General features: G+C 38.4%; 1 protein-coding gene across 1 annotated transcript; it reads left to right on the forward strand.

The window, feature by feature from the left end:
- The first annotated feature begins 7,319 nt into the window (after positions 1-7,319).
- On the forward strand, positions 7,320-22,853 carry LOC108680499. Its single transcript, XM_018169327.2, has 13 exons — positions 7,320-7,342; positions 7,934-8,094; positions 12,844-12,911; positions 13,539-13,663; positions 14,607-14,851; positions 15,271-15,385; positions 17,006-17,142; positions 17,401-17,519; positions 18,058-18,335; positions 19,362-19,485; positions 19,679-19,786; positions 21,457-21,647; positions 22,257-22,853. The coding sequence occupies exons 2-13, from the start codon at positions 8,031-8,033 to the stop codon at positions 22,489-22,491; spliced, it is 1,809 nt and encodes a 602-aa protein (XP_018024816.1). The 5' UTR covers positions 7,320-7,342; positions 7,934-8,030; the 3' UTR covers positions 22,492-22,853.
- Positions 22,854-26,322: the final 3,469 nt, after the last annotated feature.

Consider the following 26,322-nt stretch of genomic DNA (forward strand, 5'->3'; position numbering starts at 1 on the left):
GATTGCAGTTTATCAATGTAACAATATGATTTTCAGTTGTGTGATGTGGGCGAATGAGACTGTCGGGGCGAATGAGACTGCCATCAGGTTAAGTGATAGAAGTTTCTTCATGCAACAAAATTATTTTCAGTTTTGTTAGCGATGATTGTCGGCAACAACATCTCTTTTTGGTTCACATAAGAATTGGTTTAAATCGAAGAAACATTAACTTATTGTTGTTGAATATTGGAGAAAAAGTCAGAGTATTAAATGCACTTCGAATAAATAGTTCTAAGTATAATGGCGGAATGAACAGCTGATAAACTATTTGTTTGGAATCTAGCGTGAAATATATTGTCTGCAAGTCTTATTTTGTAAAATTTCAGTTATCTTTCTAAGTAGGTTTGTAGGATTTTTCGACCTTCGCGTTTTTTTGCGAATTTGTTGGTGCATTGTCTGCATAATTATCAAAATCAATGAGATTTCTGGCAATAGACAGATTAATACAAGTCTCACCAAGCAGCTTGTCAGTGTCACCTTCCTAGTTTTAGAGTTAAAACTGATTGATTAAATATTGTATAGTTAGAGTTTATTCGTTTTTTTAATTACAAATGCTTCACTTGACAAATTTATCTTCACTTGACAAATCTTGACAAATCGACTTGTCTCAATATTTTCTTCGGTGCTCCCACCAAAACCGATTATAAATGCATTGGTTGTACATTATACTGCAGCATATTTTGTGAAAACCAATTATTCGCAATGGATTAGAGCGCAATGGATTCGAACAACCAGATTGGTTGGGAAAACTCGCTCGGCCGAAAAATAGAGCATCTAAACAGTGTGAGGCAGGGTGGCCCAGTGGTTACAGTTCCTGAGTACCAAGATTGGCGCAGAGAGGCGCGGGTTCGATCCCAGCTCTGTGCGCCAGTTTCTGGTCAGAATCGGCAAGGAGGCCGGGCGGTTAAGCACAGCAGAATTGTAGCAGTGAGTTGCGAGTTCGAGACCGCAACAAGCTGTGGATGTTCTGCGATGTTATGAATCGGCGACAGGCCTACGGCCTAATAAACGCTGAAACCGCTATTATTATTATTATTATTAAACACCGGTCGAATAATACAGACGCTAGCACTCGAGTTGATAAAGTTCGCTACGTTGGTACGATCCGACGCCATTTGTGAGGTAGAATGGGAACGTTGTTCCTGTTCCTCTGATGAATCTCTGGAATATAGAGCCTAAAAATATCTATAACAATCGAAAGTTGGGTTGAATCCCTTAGCAAAAATACAAACACAATTTTGATAGTGATGTGGTTGAACTGCCATTGCACTGACAATTGACAATTGACATTAGCAGTGCGGTGATTTGGTTCTAACTTTTAGGATCTGTGGGCCGTTTCGAATTCGACATGACAAGGGTGGCAAAACCATTTAATTTCACTCGGCAAATTTCTTTTTTCCTGAGTGATATTGCAAATGAAATTCTGCATTTTCTGGCCCACGTCTGGAAAATTAGTCCTGCTCATCATTAATTTTCGGTCCGATATCGAAATTTTCAGCTTTTCTTGTTGTTTTAAGTGAACCTTACACTTATGCAAGCACTAAATGTTAATTTTGGTGACCATCTCATATTTTTCAACAGCTCATGTAAAACAAAGAAGGAAACATCACGTGAGAAATTATACCTATGTTGCTTAAAATCTCTGTTAAAAGGTTGAAAAGTGATATGATATTCATTTCATCCTATGTCTGCGGATGCCTAAACCATCTCGAATGCTATTCGTACACGAAGCAATGAAAACGATAGTAAATGTTCCTTGCCAAATGACAAAGATCTCGGCGGATTGGTTCTTTTGTCTTAGACGAAATCCAGTTAAAACATGAATAATTGACTCCTTCTTCTAGTCTCCGAGACTGTGCAGCTCCTGAATTAAAAATGGCCTAGACAGTTGAAATGGCGTAGACAGTTGAAATGGCCTAGACAGTTGACATGCATAGACAGTTGAAATGCCTAGACAGTTGAAATGGCCTAGACAATTGAAATGCCTAGACAGTTGAAATGGCCTAGACAATTGAAATGGCGTAGACAGTTGAAATGGCCTAGACAATTGAAATGGCGTAGACAGTTGAAATGGCCTAGACAATTGAAATGGCCTAGACAATTGAAATGCCTAAACATTTGAAATGGCCTAGACAATTGAAATGGCGTAGACAACTGAAATGGCGTAGACAGTTGAAATGGCCTAGACAGTTGAAATGGCCTAGACAGTTGAAGTGGCCTAGACAGTTGAAATAGCCTAGACAGTTGAAATGGTCTAGACAATTGAAATGGCCTAGACAGTTGTAATGGCCTAGACAGTTGAAGTGGCCTAGACAGTTGAAATGGCCTAGACAATTGAAATGACCTAGACAGTTATAATGGCCTAGACAATTGAAATGGCGTAGACAACTGAAATGGTGTAGACAGTTGAAATGGCCTAGACAGTTGAAGTGGCCCAGACAGTTGAATTAGCCTAGACAGTTGAAATGGCCTTGACAGTTGAAATGGCCTAGACAGCTGAAATGGCCTAGACAGCAGGTTGGTAGAGTTGAAGGTTGAAACGCAAATTCACTTTGAGTTTTTACCTTCCAATGCACATTTAATTTGATGGTAACTTCACGCATAACAGAAGTGTTGCCAGTTCTTGGCGATGGCTTTGCTCAGTTGTTGCAATATTTACATTTGAAGAACATCGGGAAAGTAGGCGTTGGTGAACATACCGTTTAGGCAGTTTAGAACCAAAACAAGAATGTTTAATGTTACAGTTTGCACTTCAAAATGACATTCTTTAGGGACGAACGCGAAGAATGAATAATAAAAAAGAAGAAGCGTCAAATTATCATAAGTGGAAACTCATAAATACTCGTATTTTTAGTGAAACTCTCGTCAACATTCACGTCAGAAAATTTTGTGTGATGTTCGCCTGTTGTATGATGATTAAGTGACTTGATAATCTCGTGGCGCTGACTTCATTTCTGGAAACTGTGCATAATTTCACAGCACTAAAGCGCAGTGTGGAAGCGTTCTCCCATGCATGTGACGGTCTTGAATTTGTTTATTTGTGCCCAGTTACGTAAGGCGACGTCTGCTGAACGAGAATTGCGGTATATAGTGTGGGCGCTGCTGGCGCTACAGTGCAAATTTTGCAGTAGATGTCGGGACGATGATCGGCGTATTACGGAAAGCTGGGAAAGCGATGTATCAACTTACGGTATGAGTATGAAAACAAACGTTCAAATAAGGATGATCGTTGAAATAACTCATTCAAGAGAGACACAAAGAAGCTTACGATAATATGGCCCTCAGTAATCCTAAAGGAAAAATAATTTTGTTCGTGGCGACGGTAAAATAAATTTTATTACCACTTACTCGACACAGCAGAATGTAAGAAAAAAATGCTAAGTTTTTCGCTGAATTTGTTATGGGATCTTAAATAATCGCAAAAGGATCCATATCTTGTACCATTTCCACTTAAATGAAGCCACAGCATAAAAATACGGGGCAAATTTTTTGAAGGTGAAGAAAAAAATTCATTCCCGAGGTCGAGGGATGATGACTTGGACCATCCATAGAGCAACCTCATACAAGGTATAGCGGCCTGCCGGGGGCCATACTTTCAAAATTCGCTAAGTGAACGTAAGTACTTACGCTCTATTTTCTTGTCTGTGGGGCGGTGGATTTGTCTTGAAAGGCCGTCAATGATTGTCTGATGAACTTACGATCTCTTAACTTTTTTGAAAGTATAGGCCTGGAATATAAGCTACCGCGAAGCTCTGAGAATATATGGTTACTTCGGAAACGTTTATCTTTTTACTGATATTCCAAGGCCTAGGTAGAACTTTGGTAAAAGAGAGCCTGTTAGCTTTATGAGTTCAGCGGGTTTGTTAGTTTATTGCAGCCCTTACTTCGGAATATCTTTCATAGGGGAATTTGGAATAGCCTATGGAATCCTTAGAGCCAAACCGGGGTCAACTTGGGCCGAGTTATTGAGGCCATTTGTTGGGGATATTATGAACACCATAGTAAATCGTGGCTCACTATTATAAATTAAAGACATTGGAGAGGAATGATCCCAATGCCGATAAATTTGAAGGATTCATTCACAGACTTTGCCTGATTTCATGACTATTGAGAGAGTTTGAACGATCTTGATACTTTAATGGTAGACTTTGAAGCTTTTCATGCTAATAATTAGATTAACATAATTAATGCTACGGGCAGTTCTACCTTAAATTAAAAATAGTTTTGCAAGACATTAATACAAGAAAATGCATTTGAACGTATATTATCACTTTAAAAATAACCTAAATAAATAAACCGCCAAGTTTCTACTCGATGTTCATTTTTTATGTGATCCAGAAAACGAAGCGTTGAGAGAATCCGGCACTGGGCAAATAGTACCAGTTCTCACAATTGGTGTAATTCGGCAGAAGTTTTTCTTTTATGAAAGTTTGGTTAAAGACCAGAACATGTTTTTTATTAATAATCTTCTTGTTCGTTTTTTCAAGGAGTCGACCAAAATATCTTGCTGGCGCCGGGAGATCAAAAAGAAGTTTTCCAAGTAACATTTTAATGGATTGCTACGTTTCGAAAATACAATTTTAGAGGAAATTTTATTTTTAGGAAATCAGTAATTTTAAGCTTATATTTTAAGTTGTATCCACTATTCACTGAACTATTTTACGCGTGGTGACAGATGCAGATTACGAGTAAATAGTAATAGTTAAGGGAAACATAAGAAATAATTTTCTTCGATATTATTGGGAAGACTCTAGACTAGCTGTACTTCAATGTTATTTCTGGCATCTTCGTTAATATTAAATTCTTATACCTCCTCCTGCCTTATACCTTATACCTCTTCCTGCAGCCTTGCATCCCTAAACACCACCCAGGAGCCTTTATTCCGAAGACTCAAGTGTAGGAATAAATTATCTTTTGCATGAGGTTAATCCATCCTACCAACAAACCCTCGCAAAATGTCATTTGGAAACTGGCTTTTTGATCTCCCGGCGCCAGCAAGAAATTTTGTTCGACTCCTTGAAAAATCTAACAAGAAGTTCTCACAATTATGCATAAAAGGCGGAAAATAACTGAGGTTTACCTCAACTACAGGGATCGCGCGAGGGCTGAGGGATCGCAGCAACAAAGCTGGTGCGTTCCTGCCGCTCTCCCTGCTGCGTGTCAGCTCTCCCTGCTGCGTGTCAGCTCTCCCTGCTGCGTGTCAGCTCTCCCTGCTGCATGTCAGCTCTCCCTGCTGCATGTCAGCTCTCCCTGCTGCATGTCAGCTCTCCCTGCTGCGTGTCAGCTCTCCCTGCTGCGTGTCAGCTGTCCCTGCTGCGTGTCAGCTCTCCCTGCTGCATGTCAGCTCTCCCTGCTGCGTGTCAGCTCTCCCTGTTGCGTGTCAGCTCTCCCTGCTACGTGTCAGCTCTCTCTGCTGCGTGTCAGCTCTCCTGCTGCGTGTCAGCTCTCCCTGCTGCGTGTCAGCTCTCCCTGCTGCGTTTCAGCTCTCCCTGCTGCGTGTCAGCTCTCCCTGCTGCGTGGGAGCTGTTCTTTCCTGCAAAGCAAACTGGCAAACCCACAACTGACGAACAACTGGTTACGAAGTGGCATCAACAGTTGTGACGTGCGGAATAAGGAATTATCAATGAATCCAAGAACTACGACAGTTTCTACAGGGAATAAATATGAGTATCTACGAAGAAGAAATCGTGATCGACCTACGAACTATGAATACTGAATTATAATTATATTATTACTATGAGGTAGCATGTCAGTTGAGTAACGAGTTTAATTAGGAACAAACCCAAGTTTATATTTATTAGGAGTAGAATAATGAAACTTTGGCCTACAATAATTCACCGATTAGTACTTTAGAGAACGCAGTTCGCACATGCATTTTCTCCGTGATTGCGACTGCCTTTGTTGACGTTTATATATGTCTCTTTTCATGTCCAAAAAGACTTCTTGAACTGATCAGACGCTCATACGAGTTCCTAGACGCAGAAGCGATGTAACAGTTGTTTGTTGCCATCGTGCGCACGAACCTAGAGTTTGGAATCGCCGTGTCGGCAACGACACTTGAAAAGGACAAAAATTTAATATAGAGTTTTCGAAGACGTGCAACAAGGATAATTCCAGGCTTGAAGGGCAAGTCCTATGAAGAATGTTTGAAGATTATGAAGATTAAAAGCCTCTGTTATCGACGTCTGCGTGGGACCTCATTGAAGTATACAAGTATATTCATGGTTTGGGCAAGGTCCCAGAAAAATTACTAGAATTTGAAACAAGAATTAACACCAGGGGCCACGTCTATAAACTAAATAATATAGGTTCAAAAATTACTTTTTAGAGACAACACTTCTAACGAATTCAGTGTCTCCAATGTTACACATGTACAATGAATTTCTAATTTTATTTTCGAATATTAAAAAAATCAATTTTTTAATATATAAACAAATTTCAAAATTATTTATTCAATTGATTCATGCATTGTCTCCGACTTTACGCAAGACTTCAAAATTTCAGATCCATTGGACAGGTAGAAGTGTGTTAAATATCGATTATAAGATTTGTAGCAGACGAAATTATTTTTCACATTTTTTAATATTGAACATTTTATTTCTTTATTTATTTTGTCAATTGATTCATGCATTGTCTCCAACTTTACGCAAGTTTGCAAACAAGAAGTGCAGTTAAATAGAACTGTTGTAAAAAAACAGCGTTGTAACACATCCACGCGACAACATTTCTTCTCGCTTCGAGTCACCGACATGTGTAACAGCCTCCCTGATAGCATCGTTGACGCTCCAAGTATGAACGCGTTTTAAGAAGAGACTAGATAAAGCTATGGAAAAATATATGTTCAGATTTGAAATGCCTAGCACGATATCGACCCCGGTGTAAGTCTATTAGCTATTTCAAACTATCATCAGTTTGGAAAAGATCCGGTAGAAGGATTTGTTTTTAGATCTCTATGGACTCCAACTTTGCTGTTTAGATCGCGAATGAGGGTGATATAAAAAAAACTCTCGAACGAAGGCAAAATCTAAAAAATTTTCACTAGCTAAACATCACCGTTGGATAGTTATGAACGTATATTCAAAATTTCGATCAACTCTGTTCAGTAATTTGGAAGAAATTTCTTTTTCACTGCAAATTTCGGAATGGGTCACACTTGGCGTCTTCAGTTTTTAAGTATTATCCGGAGATTTTCCTTGTTCACTGAATTTAGGGACCGGCCGCAAGTCCGGTCGTAAATTTGTCCGAGAAATCTTCTTTCAGATGTACGTAGTGAGTTGAAGTGTGGAAAGATCATGCACACTAGGTGTGCAGGTATCGTAATATATTGCAAACAATTTTTCATATGTACGTAATCAGTTAAAATGCGTGAGTATCATGCATAAAACGCAGCAATATATTGCATACAAGCTCTTACAATTACATGCCAATGTTAAACTAAAAAATAATATTTAGGAAATTTCCTGAAAAAAACAGCACAATCTGTCTGATTATTTTCACAAGCTTCAAATAGATGGCAGTTAGGTACGTTATTCCGAAGCTGAACATTTGACATAGGCTCGTAATCCGTTAGCAGATGAAGAAACTTTACCGTTTCAGCTTCCGGTGGCGGCATGAAATCTGATCATAGAAACAGTGTTTGTGAGCTTGATAGGTCTTATGTTTTTCACCTTCTCATTAATTAGTAGTCGTTGATCAAAATAAATGACATCAGTTTAGCTTGCAAGGCGTTGAAAATACCAAGTATTGATCGTTAATTTTACCAGAAGGCGCTGAAATTCCAAGAATCCAAGACTCTGGCCAAACTATGAGACCTGGGCTGCGGCGCTGCGCCAGCAACTTACCAGATACTACTTTGTTCTAAATTTCATAATGTTTGTGTCTATGTGTTTTACAGAAATATTAAATATACGTCAATCTTCTTTAACCTCAACCTTGAAATTTAAAACCAATTAATTATTTTTTATTGAAATAAAATACGCTGAAAGACTGAAATGGAATGGGTCTGGGAATTTAACCGGGATCAGGAGCTAGAAAGACAAAGAGTCTTAGTAAGAGGTAAGTTTCCTCAATATTTTAAATATGGCTGAATAGGGCCCAAGAAGGAACATTCTCAGACTATTCCTTTTTGGGTCCTGTTAGTAGAGTAGACCAGTAAAGTATCATGTGACATGTATACCAGCAGCCAGCTTTATCATAGGTACATAGATTTTGAATTAAATTTTGAACTAGCTAGTTGTCAAATTAAAAATTGACTGATTTCTTAAAAACTCTTGTTTGCTATTATCAACTATCATGAACTATGAACTTCTAACTTCTAAGTTTGGCTAATTAGTAGTAACCAGCACAGTATCATGGATTCCAGCATTAGCATGCAGTAGCCAGTAATTGCATAATTTGCATGGTGGCTAGGTGGAATTCTAGGAAATGGTTGATCATTTAGATCCACATTCCACCATGATTGGCCAGAGCACTCCAAGTCCAGCACTACTCAGTTTAGAAATCAGAGGGCAGCAGTGGCAGTGCGCTTGTACTGAAGCACGCGGCTGTCATGCTCCTATTTTTAGCAAGCATGCTCCTAGCCTCCTAGTTTTGGCCACCGCGGTCCTCAATTACATAGGTACATGATCATTTATTAGGCATTTAGAATTGGTGGAAATCCAGGAAATGCAGTCACAATGCTCCACCCCAACTAGCGTAGCACTACAGGGGAGCAATGGAACATAAAGCAGTTGCTTTATGTAAATAAGCGTAGGAATCAGCACAAACCAACCATGAGGACCCATGAGGGAGGGTCGTCCTTCTGGCACCAGCATCCAGCGGTCCAATCATGACCTGTCGGCCCCGACTGCTTCATCTTGTACTATTATATCATTTTTTGTACTACTGTTTATAAACACGGTTGCCAGATGGTCATTTTTTCCAGACAAATTCCGTGTGATTTAGTTTTTCTCAATTGAGTTGACCGGCTAAAATTTATGATGGGTTACTTCCTAATTAAATTTTAAACACTGCAAAAAAAAAAATAAATAAATGAAATTTTTATGGCGGAACCTACAAATAAACTAGTAAATATTGAGTTATCAGCCTTTTTGTTCTTGGATTTGGCGAATTTTAGGCAACCTGAATTATGCACCACTACGTCCTGGAGGAATACATTTTTTTGTTGTTTGCATATGTACCACATTGGAGTTAACGTGTTAATAGAATCCTTAACTTACAAAACATTACATACTCTACTCTGTTAGTCAGTTTTGTCTTCATGGAAAGATTGACCCTTTACCCGAGATCAACAAACTTCATTAACAACATTAATTTAATAATAATTCATTGCATTTAATCGCAGTCCGCACGAGTGCACGACTCATGGGCACGACACAATAGATGTCTAGCCTTATAGACAATGTGAGCTTGAGCATTACTATTGGGTAGCCTATAATGAAATTATATATAAAAAAATATTTTAATGAAATTATATATAAAAATGAATTTTAAAATATTTTTTAATTTTAATGAAATTATATATAAAAATGAATTTAAAAAAATTTTTTAATTTTAATTTTTTATTTTTTTTGTCGCGCTAGCGTAATGAGTGTTTAACTTGGTAAGCAAAAGTTTGTTTTTAGATTTCTTTCGTCGCTAGATTAGCCCCTCTGGGATGAAGTGGCTTTAATAGTTGACTTTTCAATGAGTAAATCAAAAGATATATCAAAAAATTTATTTTTTTATATGTTTATTGATTGATTAATTTTGATTTGTTTTAACCTTTCTTTCATTATCCTTTATTCAGAGTAGGTTTGTTGCCATTTAGTCAATTAATTCAAAAACAGGTTTGTCTTGCATGCAGTGAAATGACATTAGACCTGGCAACATCTTGTAAATTTATTCTTTAGGAAATAATGATCAAATTTGAAGGGCAAAATTTTGATAGAATTTCCTGCATTTATCTGAAACAATATATAAGGGTAGAACAGAACATTCAATTTGATTGAATGGTGATCTCCCATGGTGGTCTCAATACCCCTCTGGTCTTGTGTTATAACATAACATAACATAGTGATCTCGGCGCTGAAGTGTAGGCCTGATGTGGCCTGTCGCCGATTCTTTCTCTTTTCGTGCCTTGTTCACAGAAGATCTAAAATCGTGTCATTTGATCGGATCTTTTTATGACTGACGATAGTTTGAAGTAGCTGCTAGACTTCCACCAAATTCGATAAGGTGCTAGGCATTTCAAATCTGAACATAGGTATATTTTTCCATAGCTTTATCTAGTCTGTTCTTGAACGCGTTCATACTTGGAGCGCCAACGATGTCATCGGGGAGGCTGTTCCACATGTCGGTGATTCGAAGCGAGAAGAAATTTTGTCGCGTGGAGAAGTTGCAGCGCAGTTTTTTTTAGCTTACCTATAGCCATGGCCCCTAGTGTTGGTTCTTGTTTCAAATTCTAGTAATCCTTCGGGGACCTTGTATAGACCATGAGTATACTTGTATACCTCAATGAGGTCCCCATGCAGACGTCGATATCTGAGGCTTGGAAGCTTCATAATCTTCAATCTTTCTTCATAGGACTTGCCCTTCAAGCCTGTAATTATCCTTATTGCACGTCTTTGAACATTCTCTATTAAATTTCCATCCTTTTCAAATCTCGGTGACCACACAACGTTTCCAAACTCTAGACTCGGGCGTACGACGGCAACAAACAACTGCTTCATCGTTTCTGTATCTAGGAACTCGTATGAGCGTCTGATTAGTCCAAGAAGTTTGTTGGATGTGTTTGCTTGCGTTTCAGCATGCTTAGAAAATTTCAGCTCCTTGTGGACATAAACTCCGAGATCTTTTTCCACACTAGACTTTTCAATCATTACTCTCTCGTTGCAACCATGTCTTCTCATACTGTGATCTTGCTGTTCATTGTTTTTCCCGAGGCAAGTACTTAACACTTGTCAGCATTAAACCGCAGCCGTCACGTATTAGCCCAGTTAACTAAACATTGAAATTCCTTATGAAACATTTCATAAACAAGATTGGGCTAATTTTTGAGCTCTTTGCAAGGGCTATCTTCTGGCATCTCCAAAAAATTCCATAATCTATTTGTAAGGTGCCAGACTCGAAATATGGTATGTCTCCTGAATTACTCATGGGAACGGAGTAATCCAGGACACTTGGGTTAAAACTTAATTTTAAAACATTTGCAGCATGCAAAGTGGACTCATCCATTGCTATCAGTACTCGGAAGTCCATCTCTTCCTCCTTTATAGAGGATTAGATGTAGATTAAATGATGTTTTCTGTGATTTTTACTTGCATTTCCTTTATTGATTTGATACTACCATATCCATACATTACCATATTATTGAAGTGACATTACCCTATCGATGAACATGCTATCAAGTATTTACAGCGACCTTGTCCACTGCAAACTTTATAGCAGCAGCCATAAAGCATTTTACTGTATCTGTAAGCTTATACGTAGGATGGCTTATTATTTCACTCCATTTTAATTGGGTCAAGTGAATCCACTTTAACAATAAAAGATTGTAAAAACATACCTGAAACAGAAAGAAATATTTTAGTGACAACCATCATATTTTTTGGAGAAATAAATCATAGTTTAGTCTCATTACTTTTATTCCATATTGCCTGGCGCACAATTTTCTCTATGACATTGTATGCACAATTTTGTGATGACCAATGATGCATTTATTTTTTGTTAAGTGACATTTTTTTGCTGCGTGAGGCAAATGTAATCAAAATTCTTTTGTGGTTAATTGATTTTTTCATTAACTGGAGCTTTTGCTAATATAGCTTCTACTGTAAATGCGTCTTTGGGGGTGTCCCTTATTACCCTGTCTTGCGGAAATGGCCGCCATTTTTTGGAGTGAGATACAATTTTGTCAATCACACTTATAAACCAACACCTGTGTGCAACTTTTATGTAAATAAATTTTTTTAATGCTGACAATATTTCTTTTGCTCTTTTGCTACAGAGCTTATCAGAGGTATTTTTCCAAAATCTCACTTATCACACTTTTTCATGTATTTTTTACAGGTAGTAAATTATGATTTCTTAACTTGCTTTTTGCTACGTAGAAAATAAAAATGTTTATCTTTACACCACTATTTTTAGTTTTGCAATATTTTGATTAATGTAGCTGCTACATTTCTACAAAATGTGACACGACTGTCCTGATTTGCCCTGCCTGTCCCTTATTACCCCATTTGATGGCATTTTTTTCTAGTCAAGGATACATTTTTTCATGTCAAGGAAGAATTTTTTATGGAAAGGATACATTTTCAAGTCAAGGATATATAGGTACTTTTATGTCAAGGAAACATTTTCTGTTGTTAGGTATAAAATTTTTAGCCAAGAATATATTTTTGTCAAGTTAGGGATATGATTTTTCATATTGTTAATAAATGAATGAATGTTATATTTTTGATTATATTTTTATTATTTTGAACTGTAAAGTGTTTATCATCTATAAAACAAAATCTAATTCTCACTATAGATTCCTCACTAGTTGTATCTTTAAACAAAATGAAGAACTACCTTGTACATATCAATTAAAACTTCATCAAAATTTAGTTTAAAAAAAGGGGGGGGGCCTGCTGCCCCATGTTACCCTATTCAACCTAATTGCATGGCAGTTACTGAAAATGAACCTTTGCTTATTGTTGAAGCTGTTTTTTCATGAAGTAGAAGATAAATGTTAGAATATAATTATTATTATATAAGAAGAAGTTAGTTTGCTCATCACAATTCTACCATGAATTAGCTATTGATTAATTTATTTTCCTCATTGAACAGGTGAATTTCCAGACCTCACCTCTCGAATTGCACCCTTAAGATTATATGCAGTGAATTTACCTCCAAGGGTAAGCTAACTCTTAAATGTTTAGCATCCTGTCAGTCTGTTTCAGCCAACTCCATTTTAACCAGTAATCAGTTTATCTCCTTCAATCATATTGTTATTTGCAAAACATTGTGCAATTGCCATTTACTCAGTCCTAATATGTAGCATTTATTAATCTTGCTGGTATTATTACTGTAATAAATCTCTTGCATTTATATTAGTTTGCCTCAGAGTGTCAGTTTTGAAATGATTCACCTAACAACTTGTAACACAATAGCGTTCTAAAAAGTCTATTGTAGCTGTAGTTAACTATCATTTATTCTAAAATTTCAAATTCGTTAGAAATGGTAAGATTTTGCAGAAAAATCTTCAAAATGTGATTTTCTCCTGTTCACATGTCACAAAAAGTTTTTGAGGCCTTATTACTTTTGTCTATAGATAATTGAGTTGGCACTTGATTAATATGTTTTCATGACCATAGTATTTAGTGCCAAAGTCTACATCTGACTACCTTTAACTACCTTTTTACCTACAATTAACAGTAACTGTAATACATTTCAATTGTTTTTAGAGCTTAACAAGAATGTTTTCACTAATGTTTTTTCTTTGCACCTTCATCTTTTGATTATCATTGGAATTTGAATATCAGGTTCCTAAAGATGAGGTAGCAAAGAAGTTTCATGTTGCACAAGACTGCATCACCCTGAAGAGGAAGGCTGACATGAAGTCTTCTTCAGCCATCATTGTTTCCCCCAGCTGGCCCAAAAGTGATTTGTGAGTTGAGAAAGCCTAATATAATATTATATATATATATATATATAATATAATAATAATATTGTGTATTTTTGATGTTGTGAGCAACTACAGCATTTTCCCACTTGCCACTCTGTCCTCATAGAAACATTGGTGTCATATTTATGTCTGCTGACAAAAGGTATGGCCTTGAAGTGTTAATTCTATACCGAATGCTAGAATAGACTTCAATTTTCCCAATTACCTTTTCTGATGCCATTACTAATTCATCTAGCTTGGGTTTGAATGTAATGCCTTTTTCAATTCTGCCAGAGTTCTAAGCATCAACGATAAGGTTTGTGAAATTCGTTACAATATAAGAAATTTTTCTGCATTAGTGTTGTGAAGACCTTAGATTTGGTTCATACTAGCAGTGGTTTTCTTGCAAGTGCAGAAGCAGCAAGAGGTTGGCTTGATGTCTTAATAGAAGGTGCATTTGTTCTGATGTGATGGCTGCAATATCCACTCCAATTTGCTCTTATTTTCAGTAAATTTCCAAATGCATGGAATTACTGTATTTATCACCTTTCGTTGTTACATGTTATCAATACATTGGAGTGCAACAACATATTTGCCTTGCCTTACTGACTTACTGCATTTGGCTGACCTTTTCTTGTTACTTGTTCTACTTGCACCCTCATTTCACTGATAGGCTTTTCTCAGCCACTTCTGATAATTGCAAACAGCAAAATTATAGAAGGTATAGAAGGTAGGTAAATTATGAGGTATATAAAAATGAATTTAAGCAAGAAATAGTTATATTCTGGAAGCTATAGAGATTCCTTGTATTGATTCCTAAGACACTGATTTCAAGGATAGATAATGTTTCAAGATGGCATTAAGAACATTACTGTAGCTTTTTCTTTGTTTTACTTGATAAAATATTCATTTAATTTAAAGTTTATTGCAAATACTTGTTTTTCAGAATTTTGAGTGATCATTGTGCAACGTACTCACAGCCGCTAAAGAAAATGGTTGTAAAACAATGTTATGACCCGGACCCCTCTCGACCCTCCTCAAAGCACTACAAGCCTCATAGGCTGTCGAGTGTAGAGTTTGACTTGAGGCCTGCATGCAGTGGACTGCCTACACTTCATGTCCTCAATGATTATGCCTTACTTCATATTATGAAATTTTTGAATGTACCTGAAAAACTGAAGCTTGAAGCAGGTAAGTTCTGTGAAAGAACCCCTTGCTCAGGCTGTTTCTCAGCAGCCATTGTTCCATTTATTGTTATCACATGACTTGCTTAGACTTGGTATTAAGGGAAGACTGTTTTAAATAATACATTATTATAGAATATGTAAATTTGGATATACAAAAACAAAGAGAAGCAGAAGCAAACAATTTTAAATGCTGCTGTCAGATGTATCTACTGCAAATTTTTATTGTTTTTTTCTTATTTTTTTATGTTGTTAGCATTTCTCTTTACAGTACTACAATCCATTGAACGCAAACAAGTTTTCACTTGCTTTCTGTCTGTCTCAAGTTTCCTCTAGACTTCCTGCAGCTAAACAGTGAGGAGCAAGTTATTATATAATGATTAGTATTGGCTATTTTAATAATAATAAGCTATAACAATCTCGCAGTGTGTCGACGCTTTCAGTCGCTGGTTTACCGCGAACTGAGCCAGAATAGCATCATAGACTTTACTGACACCTGCGCCTGGCAAAGTGCTTGCTCCAACCTCTCTAAAGACCGCAAGTGGGTTGGCTGTCCTTACATGGAACTGATATAATGTTAGGTCTTATTCAGATTTTATGTTTGTCTTATAATTTTGAGATAATAATATGATTTTATTCATTTTTAATTTTCGAACTGATGATGGAGCTGGACTCAGAAACGTTTTCAATATCGATATGGTGAATTTGCTTGGGATTTTCATTGCTTTTAAATTCCTTGTGAACTTGCGATGTAAGCAGACTGATAATATAAGTACTTACATGGAAGTGATTGTGCTGTTGTAAGACTGTCACTACATTAAATGATTGTGCTGCGGGAAGTGATTGTATTATGGCATGACTGCCACTACATGGAAGGAATTTTGTTCTTTCATGACACACCTCATATTGGACTTCTGACATGTGTCTTTACTGGTCAGAAGTCCTATTGGATTTCACATTTCTACAGGCATTGATCCTGGGTGACCCACCACAGAGCTTGCGATGTTTGACTGTGGCTCTCAGTTGCGGTGTTGTCATCACATATGCAGGATCACTAACATTTCTCTATCTCTAGAAATTTAGAAGCGAAGAAAACACCACAAAAATTCAGCATATCTCTATTGAAAACGTTTCGGAGACCAGCTCCATCGTCAGTTGTATGCGATTAAAGCAATCTAGTGACATTATTTCTCTCTCTCTCTCTCTCTCGTGCGGGAGGCCGACGTCCCGTGTGAGCGGCCTCTTGTACGAGTATCTTGGTTTCTCTTTCTGCTCACCTGTCCCATCGTATTTCTTTGTCTCTTTGATATTCTAACTCTGCTTCTTTCTTGCCAGCTTTTGTGGGCCGCTTGAGACCTCCCGGCCCTTGTAGGTTTATGAACGATTTGTGAAATTTGCGATAATACCTGCTTTACTGTATTTTTTAATTCTTATGTGAAACAGCTTAATAACGGAAGCACTTTTTAACCCTTTCACGGGCAAGCTACCATAAATGGTCACCTGAAATCACCCCACAAAGAGACCCACCACGGCTTCCTGTTCGTATTTGAGGCTTGCTTATCATGCCTCAGTCAATCACTAATTATCTGACCATCGATCCGTTCCATGCATAGCATCACCATCTATCATGCCCAAAAATTAAAATATGAGCATTAAAATTAAAGTTTTGACTCGGACAATGAAACTGACGTTTATTCCGAAATTTTGGTAAAAGGCGGAAGTAGTGATACATATTTAATTGTTTAAAGTAACTTGATTGAATTCAATTAAATTTTGATGTTATACATTTTTCCTAAATTTTTATTTGCTTAAACTAAATGTTAATCAAAAATAAAATATTTCTTGTCGTGACTGCGTTTAATAAATTCTTATAGTGCCATTTAAACCTCCTGTACCTCAATGCTTGCCCGTGAAAGGGTTGAATATTCTACTATTCATTTTTCATGAATTGCATTTATTTTTTGATATTCCTTAATATACTTTTTTTTCCTTTATCTTTTTTCATCTGTTATATATAATGCAAGGTTTGGACTAGAGTTTACTTGTAGTAGGATACCTACTATTTCATCCACTCTTTCTCCCGTATGTTTGCTTGACACTAAAGTTGCATTCTTTTGTAATAATAGTGTGTTGGTATAGCCATGTTTGCTCTGCATTCCAGCAAGTCACCAGCACAGCTGACACAAGATATTAAGCTCTGCACCTACAAGATGCTCATCATGAACACTGGCCACCTCACTACTCTCAGACTCAATGAGGATACGTGCATCTTTGATGTCAACGTATTTGCTGCTATAGGTACGCACTTAAATTTGTCCCTGCTTCTTCCAAATCAGACCCATAAGCTACAATATCTAGTTACAAATTTCGGTTATAAAACCATCACTAATGTTAATATTCTTTTTTATTGCAATTCATGTTGCTCAATTCGATTGTTTTATTGGAATAAAGACAGGTTAAATTTTCAAAAGTTGAGTTTGTGTACGACTTATGAGCCTGTCCAAATAACTGATAATGCAGATATTTCTCAATTTTGCTGATATTTTTCAATTTTAGGTCGACTTGCTGTGAACTTGGAGGATTTACAACTGGTGTTCTCGTCAAAGAGGAAACATTACACCTCTATGAAGACTATCTTCTCGCTCTGCTCAAAACTCAAAACTTTCAGTCTTACAGTGAGGCTCGAATGGCAGAGTTGTCAATGCTGGGTAGTAGCAATAGTGCATTGTCCGCACCTTTGTATCATGCATGGCGTTCTGCAGCTAGTGTCAGAACCTGTACCGTTTTCTGTACCTATATCGTCAACGCCTATATATCATTAGGTTTAAGTTATAACAGTTATGTATTTATCGACCTATGTTAATTTATCGACCTATATATACATAGATGTAATTTTGATCAACACTTCATCTCGTGGACATTTCCTGGTCATCAATCGAGGCAAAATCCTTGCCTGTCCTCTGTTCTCTGTATTTCATTTGCGTTCTCTCTTATACGACGTGCATATTCTATTCCTTTGCAATTTGCTCAGTATTTCTTTAGCTTGTGTTGATCTGCTTGAAATAATCTGCTTGTGTCGGTCTGCTTTGTGTTTTTTTAAATGTTTTTTTTTTTTCGAGTAGATCTGCTGACAGTTTGGGGGCTTCTGCATAAGGAGATTTATTTATGTGTCTCTTTTTATGGTATAAACTTCTACACAATTTATTTTAACAGGGCACATTCAGGTCTGACGAATTATTTCGAGACTTGAGGGAATGCAAACGCCTTGAGGTGTTGCGGCTGAGCAGGCTGAAGAATTTTGAATTCAGTTGTCTACTGATGATGCAAGCTCCTCTGAGAGAACTCTCGATCCACAACGTTGACTTCGTCGTCTCATGGCACTTAGGAGCAAACATAAACTTTCCAGACTTCCGTTTCAACTCTCGCCTCACGACATTCCGCTTGTTTCTCGACATCCAGACTGAATTTATGTACTATTCAACAAATTTCAGGTAACAGGTTCAGGAAAAACGGACTGAAAGAAAAACAGGGTAGAGAAACGTAACTAGCGGTTGACATGGATGAAAATTCAATTGTTGATGCTCCTCATGAACGACTCGGATGATGATCAAGCTTGCCGTTTAAACTGAATATATTACGTGTTGTGTTGAATATCTAGAGCAAGTTTGATCTGAATGGAAGTTCTATCTTTAGTTAGATGCATTCTTTATAATGCATAATGTCAGTTTCTCTGACAACAAATTATAATTTATCTCATAGAATGGAGTAGAAGTGTCGACACTGAAGAAATAGGCCCATGGCCTGTTGCCGATTCTTGTACTTTTCGTGACTTGATTTACTTGATTCACAGGAGATCTAAAAACCGGCCTTTTTTCCAGATCTTTTCTTAACTTACGTTGGTTTGATATAGCAACTGTACTTATCACCAGGTCCGTAGGTTTCTAGGCATTTCAAGTCTGAACATATATTTTTCCATAGCTTTATCTAGTCAGTTCTTGAACGCGTTTATACTCGGTGAGTCAACGATGATATCAGGGAGGCTGTTCCATATGTCGGTGACTCGAAGCGAGAAGAAATGTTGTCGCGTGGATGTGTTACAACGCTGTTTTTTAGTTTATAGCCGTGGCCCCTGGTGTTGGTTCTTGTTTCAAATTCGAGGACTCCTTTTGGGACTTTGTATGGGTTTTATTGTCATGAAGGGTTTGATTTGTAAAATGAGGCAAATTGATTTTAATTTTCATATTATTGCAACAATGAATGGCAGAAATACATGTATGAGCGAGCATCATTTCCAAATTGTCTTGAAAATTCTCCTAGTATATATTAGTTCATGTTTTCTAAATTGTCCCTTGCTGTGAAGTTGAGTAAAGTTTAATCAAACACTTAATTAATTTAATCAGAGTTGCACATTTTATAAAAATGAGACTTCCATGCGAAGTTGAGTAATATTACTTGTTTCATTTCTTGAATTAAGTCAATTAATTTTACATGTGGTGTTTGCTGTGCTTGGCGTGCAGGGAATGGTCACTGAGGGAAATTCTTTTCTCCATGGCACGCAAGTGTCCTGCGCTGACCCAACTCCAGATTCGTTGCTACTGGAATTCTGAGTCTCCCAATTTCAAGACATTCAAAAACTTGAAGGTAGGAAATTGTTGCAAGATTTCGAGACTTTATTGGCAGAGAATCTTGACAAGAATACTGTCTGATACGTGTGTACAAAGATTTGTCTGATTAGTTGAAATCCCGAATACTGATCAACTATTCCTTTTATGTAATTGTTAGTTTATTCTTTTTATGGTTCATTTGAGTGGCAAAACAGCTTTTTTTTCCGCAGGTGCTACATTTTATCGTACGTTGCTCCGAAAATATTGAGGATCTTCTCAAGAGCGCTTTGCCAGACCTTGAGGACTTACACATCGAGATTTCAGAAGTTTCGAGTTTCGTGAGTTGCGAGTCCAAGTGGGACTGAAATTGCTAATGAACTATGTTAAGGACCTTAAGTTGAAAACCTTATTGATATTTTCTTTTGACTATATTCACTATCGTTGAAGATTTCAGAGTTCTCGACTTCATTATTTGCCTCCCAGATTTCTTATCCATATGAACGTGTTCTAACTTAGATATTCCTTTTATGTCTTTATGTGATATATGAAGAATTTTTCTTGTTCAAACCATTTACTTTCAAGGTTTAGTGGCAGGAGCTGCTAACTGCTCAATATCACAATTAAAATTCTCAAAGTTTGCACACCGTTTCCCTGGGACGGAAAACTTCATGGTTGAACCGGACATTATTTTGGGGAACCTTAATCTCAATTATTTAGCATATCCTCGATCGAGGACGTGTGAATAAGTCTTGAGAACATCTTTGTAGGCAAGTTAGTTTCCTTATAATTTCGTAATGATGAAGTGTTCATGGGAGCATCAACTATCTTTGGATAGCATGAACTATAAATTTTTATTACAGTAATCCTTCACTTATCGCCGGTGTTACGTTCCAGCTCCGGCCGCGATAGTAAAATCCACTATGGGGAATTGAAGTATTTATATTGCAATTGTTTGTAAGTTTCCATTGTTTCAAGTCTTACTGAACCCCACATCATAACTGCCGATTAATTTCCGTGGGCTGTTAAAAATTGCCGATTGGCTTCTTTAGAAACCCGCAAACCAGCGATGATCCGTAATTGAATTTTTGCCTCAACTTTTTTACTTTTTTTTGCCTCGACATTTTTTGCTTTCTTGAAAGCCCGCAATGAAGTGAAACCGTGTTAGGTGCAGCGCGACGTAACAAGGGACTACAGCATCTTGTTCTGGGGTTATGCTCTTGACCACGCTGTCAGAATTGATTAGGGTGCAATGGTTTTCGTGCACGCAATTGTAAATTTATCATAAAACGGCCTGCAATGGTAATTTTTCTTCACTAGAGGCAAGATAGAAGTTTTTTGTCCGGACGTCGTTATTGGACTTGCAGTGCATCTGCCATTCAGGATGCCATTCTTCCTTCAGGAGATTTGTGCTCTAAACGGCCCTGTTCAGTCGTCCACTGGTGTAAAAATCTTGAACCTGATGAATTCTGAAAAATCCTATTAGCCCCAAAAGGCTTAACTTGCGTTATTAGGCCTTTTAGTGTTAACAAAATTGACGAATGATAATGTAGTTGTTGGCAAAGTGTTTAAAGACTGGTTAACTCTCGTCATCAGTCCTGTAGGTACAAATAACATTGATGACGGTCAATGAATCCGCTGACAAATGGTTGTGCCTCTAAAATTATTCAGGCCTGTTTCATTAGATTGAAAAAATTCCATTATTTACTTACTCATCGGCACCCTATAAAAGTATATCATAAAGTAAATTCATTTCTCGTAAACAACGTTGTTTCGTTTGGGACACTACAATAGTTTGATTTCGTATAAGGAAGACGGTGTTTAATGAAGTTTCCGTATTACACGTTATGAAACAGTTTGATGAGGGGTTGATGTCGTTTAACTTAATTGAAATATTTTAGATGCCCATCCAAACATTTCGTTCATGATATAAAGTCTTGAATACTTAGTTTGGCTGCTGGTTAATTGCTTTCCATTTTTATCTTCTGAAAATATTTATTTTTCTCCTCAGGGGTACGTTGCAGATGAAGTCCTCAGTGTTGACTTTTCGCTTGCGCCGCCGTCAGTGAAGTCCCTGACGCTCAGTGTAGTCCATGCACGTCATGAGCTAGACGATGGCTCGTACAAGAGCATCCTACAAATGCCCAACCTGCAGCGAGTCTTTGTCAAAAGCAGGAAATTCTCTCTGGCTCAGCTGAAACAGTGAGTCGATCTCTGGTCGTTGCATATTTGTGTGAACTCGAATGCAGGAGTGGTTAGTTACTTAGCGGGAACGTTTTTCGTTGTTAAGCCTTCAAATGAGATGGGTGATCAATGGACATACCTGTAACACGCACACACAGAATTATAAAACGATTGTCTTCAAAGTAAAACTCTTGAATAATAAATTGAAATAGATTGGGCAATGAAAGGATTTTATCGTGTGTATTTATATCATAAAACAATATGTAAACACAAGCTACCGTTTCCAGCACACTCCATTGCTGTTTCTCGAAATGTAAATTCTAGCTTTGCAGATTCGTGAGATTTTTATGCATTTCCTCGCAACTATTTTCAAATGGTATTCTCGCTTTTTTTTAAATTAATCACGCAAATTATGCCAAGATTTAATTTCATCTTCCAGTCGCGGTTCGTTCTACTTTCACGCATGCTCGCATGCTACTCGAGTACTTTTATCGTGTCCAGATAAAGTTGTCACCGACTAAATTGTTACCCACACACTTTTAATTTGCCCGCTTGTGACAAGCTTTACTCGCCGGTACCCACCGTGCCGCTGCCCCAGACAACCCCCTAATGTGTGGTGCCCTGCAGGTTCGTGGCCCACATTCAGCTGGTCGAGATCAGCGCCCCTTCGGTGACCGTGGATCTCGCCACGGCCCAGGAGCTCGCTGCCCTGCGCAGAAAGGCACTGGCCAGGAGCAGGCCCAGGTGCCCCTCACTGTGCCCCGACCACGACGAGCCCCTCCTGCTGCATGTCAACTTCACCCACCACGCGACCTTCGCAGATCCTCTCATAATTATCAAGCGTTTGTGCTCACATGCATAAATATTGAGTGTCCTGCGTTTATCTTGACGCTCTGGAATCGTAATTTTCTTCGTCCCAAGGAAACGGTTAGTTTCTCTCCCGTGCCTCCGCGCTGAGGCTTTCTGACTTTCTGAGGAGAACTCAGACTTGTCAATTAAGGAAATAAAATACTTATTCACTTAAAATCTTTATTGATGGTTACACTATAAAGACTTTATAACGGATAATCTCGAGAATACAAGCACGACGATGTTTATAATAATAGATTGTGTATATTGCTGTAAATTTATACTGAATGAGTGTGTTCAGTATTTTAATGGTGCTAATAATATAAGAGTTCTTAGTGTCTTTCAAGGTTGCCCTTAAATAAAAGATGAAGCTTTGTTTTTTATTCACTGGAAAGTTTTGAACGAATTTACAGGAAAGCCCAGGAAATATTTCTGTTCAATTTTGAGAATAGAAGCTATTTATTCTACATTGTCTTGACAGAGCACCGTCCTGAGATGAACATCAGAACGGTGAGATAATAATGAAAGTTTGAGCAAAAAACCTAAATTAGAGCCAAAGGTGACGGTAGAAGAGGTTCGAGCAATACTACTCTAAAGTTTCAATTTCAAGAAAAATATATGTTGTGTCTCGAGCTGCTCAACCTCCATTATTGTCGCATATAATCCGGTAATTTGGTCGCGTAGTCGTTGCACTCATCGCTGCATTCAGAAATAGGGGTTGAATGACGTTAAAACAAAACTTTTTGTGCGACCAAGAGTTGTGATCAGAGCTGGCAGCGCTACTTTGAAATGTAGCTACCGCTACATGCGCTAAATGTAGCGGGCGCTACCGCTACATGCTCTAAATGTAACGGGCGCTACCGCTACCATTGCTTAAATGTAGCGCCGCTTCCGCTACCATTGCTTAAATGTAGCGGGCGCTACCGCAACAACTGCTTAAATGTAGCGCCGCTATCGCTACCGCTACATGTAGCGCGCTACTACCCACCTCTGGTTGTGATCAACGACAAAGTTGAGCATTTGATATTTACGCAATGATGGGCCGCGTTCCCCTCATCCTCAGAAGTGGTTAGTAGGTTTGAGAGGAATTAACATAACATAGTGATGTCGGCGCTGCAGTGTAGGCCTGCATGTTGCCTGTCGCCGATTCTTTTCCTTTTCGTGCCTTGTTCATAGATCTAAACTCGTGTCATATGACCGGATATTTTCATGACTGGCGATAGTTTCAAGTAGCTACTAGACTTCCACCGGGTTCGATATGGTGCTAGGCATTCCAAATCTGAACATATATTTTTCCATAGCTTTATCTAGTCTGTTCTTGAACGCGTTTATACTTGGAGCGCCAACGAACTCAAATGTTTGCATAGAAACAAACTCGTACGACGACTTGAAGGTGGCTCAATGGAAGAACACAACCTTGGCTGTCATACCGTGGGGCCGTCGGTTGAAAGTTCAAACAAGAAGGTTGAATAGATGAACCTAAATTGTTGATACATGTACATATCTATTGGACTACATGACAAGAGGAGCTCGTTAACTGGGAGAAAGAAGAGGCAAAAAAATATCTTTAGATTAATACATTGTTGTTGAAATAACGTAAAATTAACAAAACTATTATTGTCTCTCCGAAGAAAGAGAGGGGAAAAAAGTTGCAATAAATATTGCTAGGTGACTAACGCAAAGACAAAAACCAGGTAAAACAACACCTGTCCACGTAATTACAGTTAAAGCTGTGACTAGATACTTAAGGATAGGTGCATAAACTAGTCTTTTTGAGTCAGCTCCTTTTGAGTCTGGAGGATCTAAGGCTAATCTTTCAGCAGGTTTAATTGTTAATAATTCTCTCTGAGCATCTTTCAGAGCTAACCTTTTTTGCTTAGTTTCTACTCAGGAGGATTAGTCTGACTTGCGGTGCCTGTGAAGTCATTTCTAACAGCCTGTTACCAACTAAGTCCAATTAGTTAAAAAATGACTTGGTATAGCTGATACGCCCCAAAAGGGCGTATCAGTGCTACGTCTGCTCTCTGCTCGTGCCGTGTGCGAATGTGTCACTGGGTTTCCGAAATACCCTTTTGAATAATAATGAATCTAATTATAATATTAAATAATATTAATTTAATTTCCCTCTCTATTTCCCTTCTCCCCTCAGGGGTTCCCAAAATACCCATTTAATTAATAATAATGAAAAAAATATTAAATATATTTCATTATTAAATAATAATAATTAATAATGAAAAAAAATAATATTACCTATATTTCACTATTAAATAATGATAATCAATAATAAATCTAACGATAATACAAATAATTTAATTATCCCTCCCGCCAGGGGTTCCCAAAATACCTGTTTAATTAATAATAATTAAATAAATAATATTAAATAGATTTCATTATTAATAATAATTAATAATAAATCCAACGATAATACAAATAATTGAATTCCCCCCCCCCCCCCAGAAGTGCTGGGGTCTGCGACCCCAGCACTTCTGGGGCCGGTCTACCGGCCCTCTGAGGGCCGCTTCACCGTCGAGGACGTAGACCCCAGCCTCTGCACCCACGTCATCTACGCCTTCGCCGGTCTAAACGAGACCACCAACACCATAGTCTCGCTAGACCCTGCTTATGACATCGTCAACGGTGGGTCATGGGGCTAGACCCTGCCTATGAGGGGGCTAGACCCTGCCTATGAGGCTAGACCCTGCCTATGACATCGTCAACGGTGGGTCATGGGGCTAGACCTGTCTCTTATACACATCTAGATGTGTATAAGAGACAGGGGCTAGACCCTGCCTATGACATCGTCAACGGTGGGTCATGGGGCTAGACCCTGCCTATGACATCGTCAACGGTGGGTCATGGGGCTATGACAGCGTCAACGGTGGGTGAGGGGGCTAGACCCTGCCTATGACATCGTCAACGGTGGGTCGTGAGGCTAGACCCTGCCTATGACATCGTCAACGGTGGGTCATGGGGCTAGACCCTGCCTATGAGGGGGCTAGACCCTGCCTATGAGGAGGCTAGACCCTGCCTATGAGGGGGCCAGACCCTGCCTATGAGGGGGCTAGACCCTGCCTATGAGGCTAGACCCTGCCTATGACATCGTCAACGGTGGGTAATGAGGCTAGACCCTGCCTATGAGGGTAATGAGAGGGCTAGACCCTGCCTATGAGGGTAATGAGAGGGCTAGACCCTGCCTGTGAGGGTAATGAGGGGGCTAGACCCTGCCTATGAGGGTAATGAGGGGGCTAGACCCTGCCTATGAGGGGGGTGATGAGGGGGCTAGACCCTGCCTATGAGGGTAATGAGGGGGCTAGACCCTGCCTATGAGGGTAATGAGGGGGCTAGACCCTGCCTATGAGGGTAATGAGGGGGCTAGACCAGACGCGGGGTCACAACTAGTCGGTGTACGTGAACCCCGTGAGCGTCGACGCGTCGGTGAAGTTCTTCCAGAGTCGCTGCGTGGCGGGCGGCTACCGCTGGAACCCTTACCTCATCCACCTTGCCCAGCCCAACGCGGTCAGCCTCTACATATTTTGGACTTATTTTTAATTTATTTATTTTAATAACTATCATAAAAACTAACAAACCATTACCTCATTCACATCGCCCAGCTAAAAGGGGTCAACCTCTCCTTATTATGCTCTTTTTATTATTATTTTCTTTTTAAACTATCATTATTTTGCATGGTTTAATAGAAAAATTATTATTCCATCATCTAGGTTTGATATCGCATTCAACTTGCTGGGAGTACAGAAGTAAAAATATTCTAACGTCATGTTTTTGTGATATTTTGAACCCTCTCTGCCACTAGAGTTATGCTTAGTAATACTTAATATACTTTTAT

This window comes from Hyalella azteca, unplaced genomic scaffold, assembly GCF_000764305.2.
Source record: "Hyalella azteca isolate HAZT.00-mixed unplaced genomic scaffold, Hazt_2.0.2 contig14311, whole genome shotgun sequence".
In the NCBI taxonomy this organism is placed as follows: domain Eukaryota; kingdom Metazoa; phylum Arthropoda; class Malacostraca; order Amphipoda; family Hyalellidae; genus Hyalella; species Hyalella azteca.

Bases quoted from the DNA above. Each gene is read 5' to 3' on its own strand.
- LOC108680499 (XM_018169327.2), top strand. From the start codon at position 8,031: ATGGAATGGGTCTGGGAATTTAACCGGGATCAGGAGCTAGAAAGACAA. The intron at 8,095-12,843 runs GTAAGTTTCCTC...CTCATTGAACAG, and splicing joins ACAAAGAGTCTTAGTAAGAG to GTGAATTTCCAGACCTCACC. The intron at 12,912-13,538 runs GTAAGCTAACTC...TTTGAATATCAG, and splicing joins CAGTGAATTTACCTCCAAGG to GTTCCTAAAGATGAGGTAGC.